This window comes from Saccostrea cucullata, unplaced genomic scaffold, assembly GCF_032062105.1.
Source record: "Saccostrea cucullata isolate Sc308-1 unplaced genomic scaffold, CSIRO_AGI_Scuc_v1 ctg423, whole genome shotgun sequence".
Taxonomy (NCBI): domain Eukaryota; kingdom Metazoa; phylum Mollusca; class Bivalvia; order Ostreida; family Ostreidae; genus Saccostrea; species Saccostrea cuccullata.
In genome coordinates this window covers 392,501-407,167 of record NW_026930750.1, presented here as the reverse complement: position 1 = coordinate 407,167, position 14,667 = coordinate 392,501, and the positions used below count along the sequence as shown (strand labels likewise).

Here is a 14,667-nt window from a genome sequence, read left to right as displayed (position 1 = left end):
CATATCGCCTAAAATACAATATAGCCGTTGAGATTGAAAGCAAATATTTTATGAAGTCATGTTTTAATTATCTGCTCTCAATTGTTTTTGAAAAAAAAATTACCAAGATTCTTTTTTTTAACCCCCGTGTATACAAGGCGGCTACATGAAAGTGTTTGACGCGTGACCAGGCAATCGTTTTCAAAAGACACAAACTCAGACTATCAAGTAGCACGGGTAGCTGGCCTGTCAATCAAATCAGAAGCTATTGTTTTTTTAATGATTGACAGGCGGTAAATTATTGATCTTGAATCAGGTAGATTTTGGGGGCGTTAACATAAAATTGGGTGTTTAACGACAAAGCGTTAACAGCTTTGAAAATATAATCGGGCTCGGGATTCAGAAAATGAGAAGCAATGAGAAAGGAGATAACCGCGTACTTGGTAACTATACTATACTTCGAATATAAACAATAAGACATATTTCGCAACGTGCTTTCTGTAGTATAAATTGATAAGATTTGATAAGACAATACTGCTGTATCAGATTTGAATGAGATGCTAATATCTGTTTAAAGTAATTCATAAGTGAAAGTGGAAACTACGGATTAGGTTTCGAATTTCGTAATTAACTTGCAGTTGCAATATCGGGGTAAGTGCTTTGTACATGTAACCCCCCCCCCCTTGAATCTTTGGACGTAGAATAATTTTTTATATAAATTTTGATGGGTCTTATGAAGGCTGCATGATATTTAAAATGCATTGCAGTTACAAAACCTAATACTTTGAGCTCTTGCAAACTTTTCTTTGTAATGATTTATACATAATTGTGTTAATTATTTAGTAAAGCATGGCTTTATAGGTATACTATAGAATTTAACCATGATTTTTTTGCCTCCATTTAAAGATACACCCCCTCCCCCCTCTTCATCCCAACCCCTAGATATTTTGAATACTCTTTACGAAGTGTTGGCAATTTTATTGCATATTGCATTTCTAATTATCATTTAAGTGAAAAAATTATTTTGTTTTACTAACAGTCATATAAATAAGACACATCTTGGCAAAAAAAAAATTGAATGAATAAAGAATTCACAATTTTAGAAGACCCTAGCTCTGCCTTTAGCTTTACATTTCGATTAGGCCTACAATATATTTTGTTTGATATCAATAGCCTGTTTATAACCTTGCTACCTTGGAAAAGTACTGCTGTAACGTGATACATATACAGATACAAACCTTGAAGTTTAGCAGAAAGAGATCAAATTTAAGAAGAAAAAAACTCTTTTCAGCTCTTTTAATAATTTTGACTTTAAGGTAGAATGCCACACCATTTTTTTATTTTATAGATCTTTGAGTCATCCTTTTTAAACAATGGTTTCAGCATTGAAAGGCCGATATTAGCTCTTTATTATTTTATATGAATTTTTTTGTATTTTTTCAAAGAAAATGAAAAAAATTATTTACATCCAAATTAGATGCTTTCTTGTAAAAATTTTGCTGTAAATGAATGCATCACATAAATACCTAATAAAATATGTAAAGAAAGTCTGGTTGGACTTTTTAATTTTTTTTATAAAAAATTATTTATGAAAATAAAACACATTATTTTTGAATATTTTTTAAACATATGGTTAAAAACACCATAAAACTAGTCACAACTAAGGAAAACATGTTTGTCAATCATATTTTTAAAAGAAATTGAAACGAAATTGAGAAGTTTTAGAGAAATTAATTTTTTTAATATTTGGACCTAACCCGATCAAAATTAAACTGATCCCGATCAAAATTAACACAAAATGAATCAAATGCTAATTTATTGCCTCATCATGTATTTACAATGAAGAAATCTATTTTATTGTCAGGTTCTATAATGTTTTAACCCTTATAACACCTAATCAGACTAGTATTCTTAGGAAAATATTATTTATTTCCAATAATTGTACAATTATGGTCGGGATCAGTTTAATTTTGATCGGGATTGGCCAAAATTAAAAAAAATTATTTTCTCTAAAATTTGGCTATTTTGTTTCAATTTCTTTTATAAATATGATTAATGAACATGTTCTCCCCAGTTGTGGCTGGTTTTAAGAAGATTTTAACCACAAATTTAAAAAATATTCATAATTTATGTGTTTTATTTTCATAAATAATTTTTTTTTTTAAAAATTAAAAAGTCTAACCAGACTTTCTTTACATATTTTATTAGATATTCATGTGATGCATTCATTTACAGCAAAAATTTTACAAGAAAGCATCTAATTTGGATGTAATTAATTTTTTTCCATTTCCTTTGAAAAAATACAAAAAAATTCATATAAAATAATTAAGAGCTAATGTCGGCCTCTCAATGCTGAAACCATTGTTTAAAAAGGTTGACTCAGAGATCTATAAAATAAAAAGTTGGTGTGGCATTCCTCCTTAAATAGCTCAAGCTTTATATATCTATTGAATGACAGACATATATGCCATGGACACATTTAAATTCAAATATTTTATTTGCTGTACAAACAATACTTAATGAAGAAATCACTTCATTATTGCCCCCCCCCCCCTCCCCCATTCTAACTAATCTAAGTAATCTAACTACAAGTAATTAGGGTTGTGTAATTCAATTTTTATCAAAATATATGTACATATCTTATATGTATGCAGTTCATGTCAGACTCCTCTAGGTTTACTGTTTAAGCACATAGTCAAATTATAGGGTAAGAATTTCTGTGGGAATGAAGGATTTTTAAAATAAATCTTGGTTTAGAGAACAACAGGGCCACATAATTTGGCTCAGGTGAGCATTGAAGAGAGAGAAAGAAAGAGAGAAAAGGGATATTTTGACTATAAGTCAGGTCCAGATTATTGATAGAACATCTGAATTTCTATACATAAATTCAAGTTGTGAGGAAATCTAGTCTAAATGCCTATAGCATGAATCTTTCCTTGTTAATTATGTTTCCCCAATGATCAATGACAAAAGTATTATAAGCTACAGAATAAATAGCAATATTTATGTGATCATATAAAAATATATTTAGATTCATTAGTAAAATATCAATATTTAGATGCTGCAGGATTTTTATTTTTTATTTTTATTTCATCATAATTATGATAACATACAAAAACTGTATGACAGGATCAATATCCCTGCATGAGAATAAAAAAAAAACAATGCTGGTGCATAAATATATCATAACCATTTAGATTTAACCAACAATTTTAATAGATCAACAGCACTTTTACGACTTCTGATATAAATCTGAATCAGAGTGTTAATCATTTTATGTTTATTTTTGAGAATATATTCACCCACCATAGATACTAAGAGTTTACCTTTCTTTGATATTGATACTTTCCTATCACCTAAATGAGGCTAAATTCTAAAAATAATTCAATGATTGCTGAAATAACTGCGATTTGATAAAAGTTCAAAGCCATAAGAGAGAATTGACATTAAGCATTTTCAGATTAAACAGCACTTCATTCGGATATAATTACAGTTTGTGGCTTCGTTATCACAGACTTTCAGCATCCACAGCAACTCAGGTGAAATAACTGTAGAAATCAATACCTGTATTTGCAGGGCTTATTTCCAGATGTGTTTGTATGGCAATGCTGATAATACTTTGTAAATGGACTTGCTGTCATTTGTTGACAGAGGGATTTTATTTATTGTCAGCAAATACAAGTTTAAGATGTTCTAGGGCTCATGTTTTATGCATGGATGATAAAGTGAAATCAGTTGTGTGATTAAATATATTGAACTGGAATGAATTTATACATTTCTAGGATGATTTTATTATTGTCATTTAAGGATCCATCATATTCAATGTGATTGTGATGCAAATTTCAGAACTTGGGGATAAAACAACCTTGTAAATTAATTTTGTTTTCGGATTGAGACAAATAATTAAAGTTGTGAGGAGAATGTCCAGAAACTGCTGAAATGGGAATTCATTTTGGGAATGCTTTAATCCTTAAAACTGGAGGGAGATCTTTTGAACTTTACATTAATTGATATAATTACAGAGATTAAAGTTCACTAATAAAGGTAAAACACTGTATAAGTGTGATTTGTGCATGTATAGCACGTTTGTTTGGTTTGAGTGACTTGTATTAATCTAGGATTAAGAGGAGTATGTATTTATCGAGATTTAATTTCAGATTTATTTATTTTGTTTATAGATGACCAAGAATCATGACCAAATCTGGGGGGCGGTTAACCTTGACTAACATGTCTGCCGACAACAGCCAAGATGAGTCAGATGGGGATCCTCCAATGGGATCCTTTGTTGCCGTCACTTCTACCGTCAGATTTCGAAACTTGCGGAAACATCACCTCAAACGCAATCCGCAGGTGAAGGCATTTGAGCGAAGGTACACGGAACTGGGTCCGCAATTGATTCCAGAGCAGAAACGTATAGACTACGTACTTGTTCATAAAAACAAGTACTCCAATGATTACCAAGATGACGAAGAAAAGCAAGAGGAGTTACGAAAAAAGGAGGAAAAGAGAGATCGGTTTGAGTCAGCCCTGGCAAAAGAGGGGTTCGATATTCAAAAGGAAGTCATCGGGGAAAATGTATTTGTGAAATTACACTGTCCCTTCAAACGACTTTGTGCAGAGGCAGAAATGGTTAAAATGGAAATGCCATTACATGGGGTAATTAATCCTTCATACATTAATGTTTCAAGTTAGGAAGAATTCAATGTGAACTGTTTTTTAAAAGTTATTTGTTGTTCAGCTTGAATGTCTCCATTTCCTCAGTATTTTATTATGAGTATTTAGTTTCCATCACAAATATCAATACTGTAAGCTGCATCATTTTATTCGAATAGTTATTCTAAGATATCAAAAGAATTACAATCACTGTTTTATGAAATGAAGGGTAACATTTAATGGAATTCTATCCATTACAGTGTGCAAATTATCCAGAGGAAGCACAGAACTGCATCAGTAAATTTTTTGAGACATATTTTGAGACAGATAATGAAAGTAAGTCATTTAAAGATACTGAAGAACTTTATTTATCATGCATTTGTGATGGGAAGGATAATAGCTTACAGTGGCTGGAACGTTATTGTTGACAACTTACACGAACGATCACGTTACACGAACGATTCCGCACGATTAACGCACGATTAAACCTGTTACACGAACGATCTTTCACGTTCACGATTCTACACGTTACACGATCTTACACGATTGTAAACGCATACGTACGATTCTTTACTCAAAATAGTTCAAAATATTTAGGATTCAATATTTTCAAAACGAAGTACGGCTTAATACTTATTTAAGATTTCAAAGAATTATCAATATTATTTTATAGACTTTGAAGAAAAAAACGGAAAATGATATTTCTGTAACTAAATATATGCAAGACTTAATATTATAGATTAAAAATAATTATTTCTAAGGTAATTCTCCGATAAAAAAAACGGATTTTGTTCGTTCTATTAGACGATGTACATGTATGTGGGTCGCATAATTTGATTGAATTGGATATCATGATATGCAGAAAGGGGGATACGATTGAACAAAAATAGCAGCATGGAATGACTTAAATTATAATTACAAATTTTATCCTCATCTTTCCCATGATTCAATGTCTGATAAATTTGCCAATTATTCAACTTTTTTTATTTGCAGAAATTTAAAATTAATTTATTACAAATAGGCTCAAGAGATAAACACAGATAATCAAAACTCCCGAAAATCATGCCGTGTCCATGTATATTTGTCGACTAACTAGTTATGTAAGCATTGAAAAATGTTTATTTCTTTGTAAAAAAAAAATATATTTATTTTCAATGAATTGATTTCAAGATTATCTTGACCACAATAAGAAGTAAATAATAATTAAAATCAGATTTTTCAAAAAGGCCTTAAAGATCTAAGTACGGTTTATCACAATATTGTTCGCGCTATTTGACGAGAACTTAATATGGTACGACTTACTATATTGCTTGTTTGCGGGCAATAATTATTAGTTCGTTCTGCATTCTATTATGTAAATTGCGCTTTTTCATTTTATTTGGATTTTAATTAATAAATTAAGAAAAACAAACAAGGGAAATGCTTATTTTACAAATAACATTCCGATAAAAACTTACAAAACGAAATTTACACGATTCTTAACGCACGATCTCGCACGATTAAAAACGCACACGATTGAGTCTGATACACAAACGATCTCGCACGTTTCACGAACGATCACTCACGATACACGAACGATTCTACACGATTGGTTTGTCAACAATAACGTTCCAGCCACTGTATTATTATCTCAAAATGCAATCTAATATGCTAAATAGGTCTCCATCAGATGATATTGATGCATTATCAATAGATTCATAAAAAAATATTTTGAATATGTAATGTAAAACACTGATCTCCCCGTATGGCATATCTTTAATAGTGAAGGGTAAACTTTCTCAAATGCAAATCAAATATATTGGTACCCAAAGTAAGGCCTTAATTCTTACAAGAAATACAATTATGAAATATGAAGGCCTTGCAGTCCCACTTGTTCAAAAGTTATGGCCAAGTTTAAGTTTCTTAAAAATAGGTCAAACTCCAGGGTCAAGGTCAAAGGGTTGAAGTTGTTGGTTTCTGAAGAAAGGTCTTGTCACAAGGATTACATATATGAAGTATGAAACCCTAGTCAACCATTCAAAAGTTATGGCCAAAGTCAAAAGTTATTTTCAGAGAAGGTCAAAATCCAAGGTCAAGATCAATATTAATGGGTCAAAGTTGTTTGTATCCAATGGAAGGTCTTGACACAAAGAATGCATATGTGAAGTATGAAAGTCTTACCATCAAAAGTTATGACCAAAGTAAAAGTTTGATATTTCTATCTGTGTAAAAGTGTCAAACTCCAAGGTCAAAGGGTCAAATTTGGTGGTACCCAAAGCTAGAAGGATGAGCATGTGCAGGGCAAAAACTACATAAAAAAACTTTTAAAAAGCTATATCAATGATATAAGCTCTTTGTTATCAATAATAATAAATTTAAAAAACACAAAATGTGAGAGAACTAGTACTGTAAAAGCAAAAAAAAAAAATAATAATAATAATAATAATTCTGCCTCTCTAAAAGCCATATTTTTATAATTTATAGAAATATATACAATTTTATATTTTGTTGGAGAAAGCTTAATTTAGATAAATATTTTTTTTTATTTGGATCTAAATTATTTGCATTTGGGGTGGGTGGGGCAAATATGGTCATTACAGAATACAGTCTTTTAATATGAATTATACAGCACATTAAATTTTACTTGTAAACTTTTTCGTGCTCAGATTTATTTGCATAGGAGTTGAAGAATTAATTAAAATTTTGTTTTTTTAGTGGATTATGTGAGTGCCCCATTTATGATGGATAAAATAAACCTGTATGAAGGATATGAAGATCCCACTCATTTTTTCCGTCCAGCCATTCGTTCTATGTTGGTAAGTTATACAGTAACATACACAGTCTGGAAAATTCCTAGCTGCATGACTTTGAGATTATAGAATTTTCATTTCTCTATCAATCAATTATTGGATGTTGTGGCTATCAGAAGATTAAAAATTATTGGAATATTATCCTTAATTTATCATGTGAATAAAATGCGTTACAGGTAGATCACATTCTCATAAACATTGATATCAGAACCAAGGATGAAAAGAAAGATAAAGCCGGTGCAAAGAAAGTGAAAGGTATGTTTAGAACTGGTATATTATACATATATCAGTACATTTATGACTGATTTTGTGTAAATTGCTTAAGATCATGCAGGGTTTAGATCTATGAACTTCTGACATGCCAGTTTATATTGATTTGCTATTGATCTATGGGTATGAAACATTTTCCCTGATTGAGCCTTTTGGCTAATTTGGAAAATGACCCTCATCTATCACTTCTCTAAAAGGATGGGGATTCCATTCTCCTCATTTGACTTACATTGAACATTGAACATTGGCAAGCTTTCAAAATTGTGGACAATCAGATGAAATCAGCATAATAGCTAGGATAAATGTTTCAATTAAGTATTCATATAACTTTAACATGTTTAATACAGTTTCTGATTACAATCTTTATATCAAAGGATAAATTGAGATGAAGCTGTGAATGTTGGTGCTTGGTTATTACCAGTTTTCACTAAAGTAAATTGTACCAATGCTAATGCATTAATTCAGAACATATGAAAATGAAGTCTTTATTTTAACAGTGGATTCCGAGTCTGGGTTTTGTAGTTGTCTCCCCTGTGTTGGGTCTAAACAGAAAGATGGTGCCTCTGATACCAAAATCAGTAAGTAGGAAATAATCCCTTAACTTGTGTAAGATTGCTGAAAAGAAAACTGCTCACAATAACTGACAGGTGCATACAAGTAAATACAGTATTTTAGGTACCATGTTTATAATTCTTTTGTAGGAAATTTTTCAGTATAAAGAAGTGACTAATTGACTCTCAATGAAATTTATTAAAAATTTAAAGGGAGGAGGCTATTTAAAACATCCATTGTGTTTAATAATAATGCAGTTTTCGTTGAGTTTTCTCTTGTGTTGACAAAATATTTCCAAATCATGAAATATAGATGAATAATATCTTCAGGATACCAATTGCTTCAAAGAAATTTGTACTTTTTCCTTGGCTAGAAGCCATTAATGTTCTATTTTTGAAATAAATGACCTTTTAGGAGTCAAGGAGTGACAGAATGAAATGTTTTGTCTATATATTGATACACATTTTTGATTGATCAGATAGTTGAATTGAAGTCAAAAGTCATCACAAATAATAGGGAGAAATATTATGTTATAAAAATAGACAAATATTTTTCACCATTTAATATTCTCTTTAAATGCTGCCTAATCATTGTTGATGTTGTAATAACATAACTGTACAATAGAAATATAAGGGGACATCTTATATATTAAGTTATTTTTTCTGGAAAGTAAGTCAATTATTTCTGCATTAGCTGCCACAGGAAAGAATTCAAAAATTGGTGAGGATTCAAGAACTCCAGATAGTGTTATTTCTTGGTGACTGTTACAGGGTCTGGTAGATGACCTTATAACAAATAGTGATATTCTAGCTGTACATGTCCTTTTTCTCCTTTTAAAATGATGTGTCCACACATACATTTTATGGTTACGAATACCTTTAACACACTTCTCTAATTTTAAGTTATAATAATATCTCTGGAAAGTAACAATTAAGTATCCCATCTCTAAACACTAATTAAAATCAACTTGTAATTCATAGTACAGTTGAACTTCAGTATCTCGAACTCCGATATCTCGAATACCATGGATGTGTCGAAGTGATTTGAAGTCAACCACATTTTCTTTAAGTATTTTACCTTCGATATCTCGAATCTTTGGATATCACAAGTTTTTATCTCAGTCCCATCAGGTTCGAGATAACGAAGTTTAACTGTATATACGTACATATGTAGCACAAAATATAGAAGTACCTTATTGTGTTTTACAGGAGTCTTTTATACATGTATATACCGGTACAATCAATATAATTTTATTTTGGTTAGCATTAATGATATAATTTTTGTCTATAGATGAAAATGATGAATTTCGTAAGTATTAGTTGGAGAACAGTCAGAGGATGAAAATTGCATTATATACTATTGTGTTTGGTTTGGCTTGAAATATATAAGACACTTCATGTGCATTTAAAATCAAATATAGATCATTCCACAAAAAAATCTCATTTGAGCAAATAATGCATATGTAGATGCTTTGTATTGCAAAAAATCATGTGTTGATAGTTAATGTAATTATATTTGTTACTTTAGAGACTTTTAAAGGGTGTGCTAGACAGCAAAACATGCTTATCAAAGTGCCAGGGTTGGGTGATTTTGCTTTGTTATAAATCCATAATTTAATTCATTATATCTGTTAATTCACAATATGTTTAAAACCCACAGGGAATGATGATCGCTTCGCTATAAGCATCAACTCATTATAAGGGTGATTGCTATAAGCATGTTTTACTGTATTAGATAAAATTTGTCTTAAATTTGTGCTGAATTAAGTACTGACATTGGGATTTTTTCTTAGTATTCTAAAGTATACATGTATATATTTTAAAACAATATATAAATGTGAAAGATCGACATAATATCATATTTTAATGTCATGATATGTATGAATTATATTGCTTATACCTTTCTTCTGAAAGAAGGTTTTGTGTGAAGCTTTGCTGAACTTACAGGTATTACAATTACTACGTGTATAAAACTTTAATCAATATAAAAGTATTGTTTGTAATATGTATCTTTTCTGAAAATCATGATTATGTGTAATAATTTGAGAATTAATTATTCTAATGATTACTAAAGGCATAATATTTAGGCTAACAAGAATGTACTGTAAATCTATTATAGTTAGCGTGTACGATATTTGGCGGAAATTGACTTTTGAATAAGTTAGCGTAGATTTGATTTAGCGCATTTCTTCATATTCTTATTTATGTGTATACGTGCAAGACATTTAGCTATGTACTTGATTTAGCGGTTGCTGCGATCCGCCAAAGCCGCTAAAAAGAATACACATCCAAATGTAATATGTTTACAGTAAATTGAGTTCATAACTGCAAATAAAATCCAGAAACTTCCCTCCTAAAATTATTGAAAATAATCAAGAAAAGAAATAGTGGAAGTTCATGTATTCTTGTGTTACTTGTAGTGAATATTGTATTCTGAGCCTTTTATCCAGTGGTACAAGACTGCTGAGTATAATGTATATGTGTTATATTCATAGAGAGTTTATTTGCTGATACAGCTATTGTGACGTCAAGCATATGCAAAAATCCTGTATTTTTTACTAAGTACATGGTATGTAATAAATGATTGTATTATATCAAACTAATGATAGATAATTCTTTTTTCACAGTCATTGATCATGCTGATGCTGCTGATGAGAAGCTCTACATTCCTGGGAAAATACACAGTAAGTCATTCTTTGCAAAGGGGTTCAGTGAATTAATTTGGTTTTGGAGATGAGCATATTTTAAATAAACATAGTACTGATATATGCCTGAAACTTGTTTGATATTAACTCTTTTTTAAGGAGCTCTTAAAGGAAAACCACCAATTGCATACAATGGTATCATTAAAAAATTGTTTCTTATTATGAAAATTGTTACATTTCTTATTGAAACATTTATTCATTTTCTTTACAGTTGCTGCATTAATTTTTTATTGACAGTTTAACAGTTTCATATAAAATATTTCCCCTCTCATTATGCCTGACATGATTAATCATTCACATTAGTAATGAATCTTTAATTTTTGAACAATTTTCTAAGTTATGAAAACTGGTAATGAAGATTTTAAGATTGCCTGTCGAAAAGTTAAATATTGAATATATCTAGGCTATGCCACGGGAAATAGTTGCTCTCTTGGGGGACAATAAACTTGCTATTGTCCTAATAGACAGTAAATAGGTGTTTTATTACCATACCGAAGATGACTTTACTTATCTTATGTCATAATCCAGCTTAAACTAGAATAGTTCTGAGATGACAAGAGGGGGAAACGGAATGCTGCCAGTGAATAGTTTGATGACTATTTCACCATAGGCAAATAGCGCAAAAACTATTCCACAATAGAGACTGTTTGGAAAAAATAGCAGGTTTATTCGTCATATTTTTATATAGAAAAAATTCACAGAGGTATAATAATTTCTCTTATTCTCTTGTACAGGTTTACCTTACCTTCTTATGAAGGGTGTGTACACAGACTCCTTCATCCTCCATGAGGAGTCAGAATGTAAAGAGGACCAGTCCATCCTCAAAGACAAGTATTTCACCGAGGCCAACGTGGACCTTGAGGGAGAGAAACCCCACGAGGCCCTGGATTCCGACCCCCGTAAGGCCCTCCAAGACACGTGGACTGTGTTCTATAAGTTCCAACCTTTGTGGAAAATCAGGAACTACTTTGGTGAGATGATAGCCCTGTACTTTGCCTGGGTAGGAGAGATGACCAGCAGTTTATGGCTCCCAATGCTGCTGGGATTTGGGATTTTTCTGTATGGTTTATATCTCAGGTAAGAATTAAAAAATGCATGGGAGAAATATTTATGGAATCACTGTCTAGCTAGTATAGTATGCCAGGGCATCAAGACAGTGGGAAACATGCATTGGGATAATTTGCATAACAGGCAAAGCCTGTTATGCATAAATTATCCCATGTTTCCAACTATCGTTGATGTCCCAGGCCTGGCATACTATACTAACTAGACAGTGATTCCTTATATTTCCATTTCATTGTAAAATAAAATTGTAGATTTAGACTTTAAAAATGTAGACATAGATTTAAATTACACAAGGACTCCCATGCCAATTTCAGTAGTCCTCGCCCACTGACGTCAAACACAAAAGCTGCCACACGAGATTTACATGCATATTTGGCCTCCTTAATGTCAGACACAGAGACAGATGCACACGAGATTTGCATGCATTATTAGGCCTCCTTAGTTCCTGACCTATCGACCTGCTAAATTTACATTGTGGTAGAATTATCAAGAAATCAACTCCGCTAACTTTTAAAGAGTTATCACAGAGAAAAAATTAGAAATGGAAATATTGTCTTTTAACTTTGATTGTATGCAGAAGTCATGATGTTAGTTCTTGATTTTGTATTTCAGTGTTGAAGAAAATCATGTCAAATTCACTGTTTTAGCCAACGATACGGCAGAAACCAAGTAAGTTTTTATCTTGCTGTATCTCTCTCTGATTCTCTAAGTTTAAGCCATTATACATGTTAATTTTGTTAGACTGATATGATGCATGAAAATTTAAATCATACCACTTTCTATTCTAAGCCATGAAACATTTTAATCTTAGTTGTGGTGCAAGTTAAATCTATAACATGATACATGTTAATCAAAACCATGCTTCTGTGATTCAAAGCCATGATAAATGTTAGTATAAGTCATGATATATGTTTTTTTTTATAATCAATAAAATGGTTTTTTTCTCTCACAGAATTCAAAAAGAAGTACAGGCACTATTGGAGACAGTCAGAAGTTCATTTGACAACAATGTCACTCCTTATTTTGCATTGATCATATGTTTATGGGGTGTGTATTTTAGAGTTTGTACATTTCCCTCAATATTTTTCATTATTTTATTCCAACTACGTGAAATACAGCTAAAATATTTTGTTTCTTGCTGTCATATTGATTTGCTGCAAATATACATGTCCAAAAAAATGAAATGGTTGTAAGAATGCCATCTTTTAAAAGAATGCTTAACTAGATAGTAAACACTAAAACAACTTGTTTTTCATCAACAGGAACACTTTTCTTGGAGCGATGGAAGAGGAAGAATGCAACTCTAGCCTATGAATGGGATGTAGATAACTTTGAACACAATGAACCTGATCGACCCCAATTTTATGGGTTAAAGGTCAAAAAGGACCCAGTGACTCAGGAACCAAACTGGTTTTACCCATTTAAAAAACAGATCTTAAAGTATATGGTCTCCACCTCTACATTATTATTCATGGTAACTCCACCCTTTTTGCACCATATGATATTAATAAAAAAGAAATATTTTGAGTAAATGTATATTGATCAGATTTAAGACAAGGAGAAAATGCATGCAGCTGATTACATGATTTTATTTTTGAAAATAAAATTCTATATGCAATTGTTACAGTGGTAATATGGGACACATGTTGTAATACAGAGAACTAAAAGTTGATTAGTTTCTGATTTCAACATTCAAAAAATAATGTATATTATATACATTATACTTTTTAAGACATGGCATGGTATCAAACATTGGCAGCAAAGCACACCCATATGCCCCATATGTTTCATAATAAATTACCAAAGTACCAAATTTAATACATTGTACTTATAATACTTAACTACTCTCTAATTTCTCTCTTTTCAGATGTCTATTGTCTTAATCAGTGTGACAGGTGTCATTCTTTATCGTCTCTTCATCACTTTTGACTACTGTCCAGGAATGACAGCTATCCAGTGCCTTATCACCTCCTCCATAATATCAGCTGTCCTCAATGCTGTGTCCATTCTTATCCTAGGAAAGGTAAGAACCCACTCCTCCATTATATCAGCTGTCCCCAATGCTGTCTTCATTCTCATCCTAGGGAAGGTAAGAAACCACTCCTCCATTATATCAGCTGTCCTCAATGCTGTCTTCATTCTCATCCTAGGAAAGGTAAGAAACAACTCCTCCATTATATCAGCAGTCCTCAATGCTGTCTGCATCCTCATCCTAGGAAAGGTAAGAAACCACTCCTCCATTATATCAGCTGTCCTCAATGCTGTCTGCATTCTCATCCTAGGAAAGGTAAGAAACCACTCCTCCATTATATCAGCTGTCCTCAATGCTGTCTGCATCCTCATCCTAGGAAAGGTAAGAAACCACTCCTCCATTATATTAGCTGTCCTAAATGTTGTCGCCATTCTCATCCTAGGAAAGGTAAGAAATCCCTCCTCTGTTATTTTAGCTTTCCTTAAGCTGCAAATCAGCTTAATCATTTGCAAGGACAAAAGCTCCCTTTATAAACCATATGAGGTTTTTACTTTTATACCGAATTTTTGGTAAAATTTGTCCACTATTATCAGTTTTCTTATCTTTGCTATAAGAAGTAAGGAATCTTTAAGTATTGAGCCAAATGTTATTTTACGGAAATGTTAACTAATAAACCTGTCATA

The 14,667-nt window shown here is 31.6% G+C and overlaps 1 protein-coding gene across 1 annotated transcript in view; it reads left to right on the top strand.

The window, feature by feature from the left end:
- The first annotated feature begins 4,170 nt into the window (after positions 1 to 4,170).
- The window catches only part of LOC134229952 (anoctamin-4-like), a 25,543-nt gene continuing 15,046 nt past the window's right edge, over positions 4,171 to 14,667 (top strand). Inside the window, exons 1-12 of the mRNA XM_062711732.1 lie at positions 4,171 to 4,635; positions 4,893 to 4,968; positions 7,327 to 7,427; positions 7,598 to 7,676; positions 8,189 to 8,269; positions 9,534 to 9,551; positions 10,870 to 10,926; positions 11,682 to 12,024; positions 12,625 to 12,681; positions 12,965 to 13,059; positions 13,275 to 13,486; positions 13,880 to 14,035. Coding sequence (XP_062567716.1) covers positions 4,171 to 4,635; positions 4,893 to 4,968; positions 7,327 to 7,427; positions 7,598 to 7,676; positions 8,189 to 8,269; positions 9,534 to 9,551; positions 10,870 to 10,926; positions 11,682 to 12,024; positions 12,625 to 12,681; positions 12,965 to 13,059; positions 13,275 to 13,486; positions 13,880 to 14,035 — 1,740 coding nt within the window. The remainder of the gene's footprint in view (positions 4,636 to 4,892; positions 4,969 to 7,326; positions 7,428 to 7,597; positions 7,677 to 8,188; positions 8,270 to 9,533; positions 9,552 to 10,869; positions 10,927 to 11,681; positions 12,025 to 12,624; positions 12,682 to 12,964; positions 13,060 to 13,274; positions 13,487 to 13,879; positions 14,036 to 14,667) is intronic.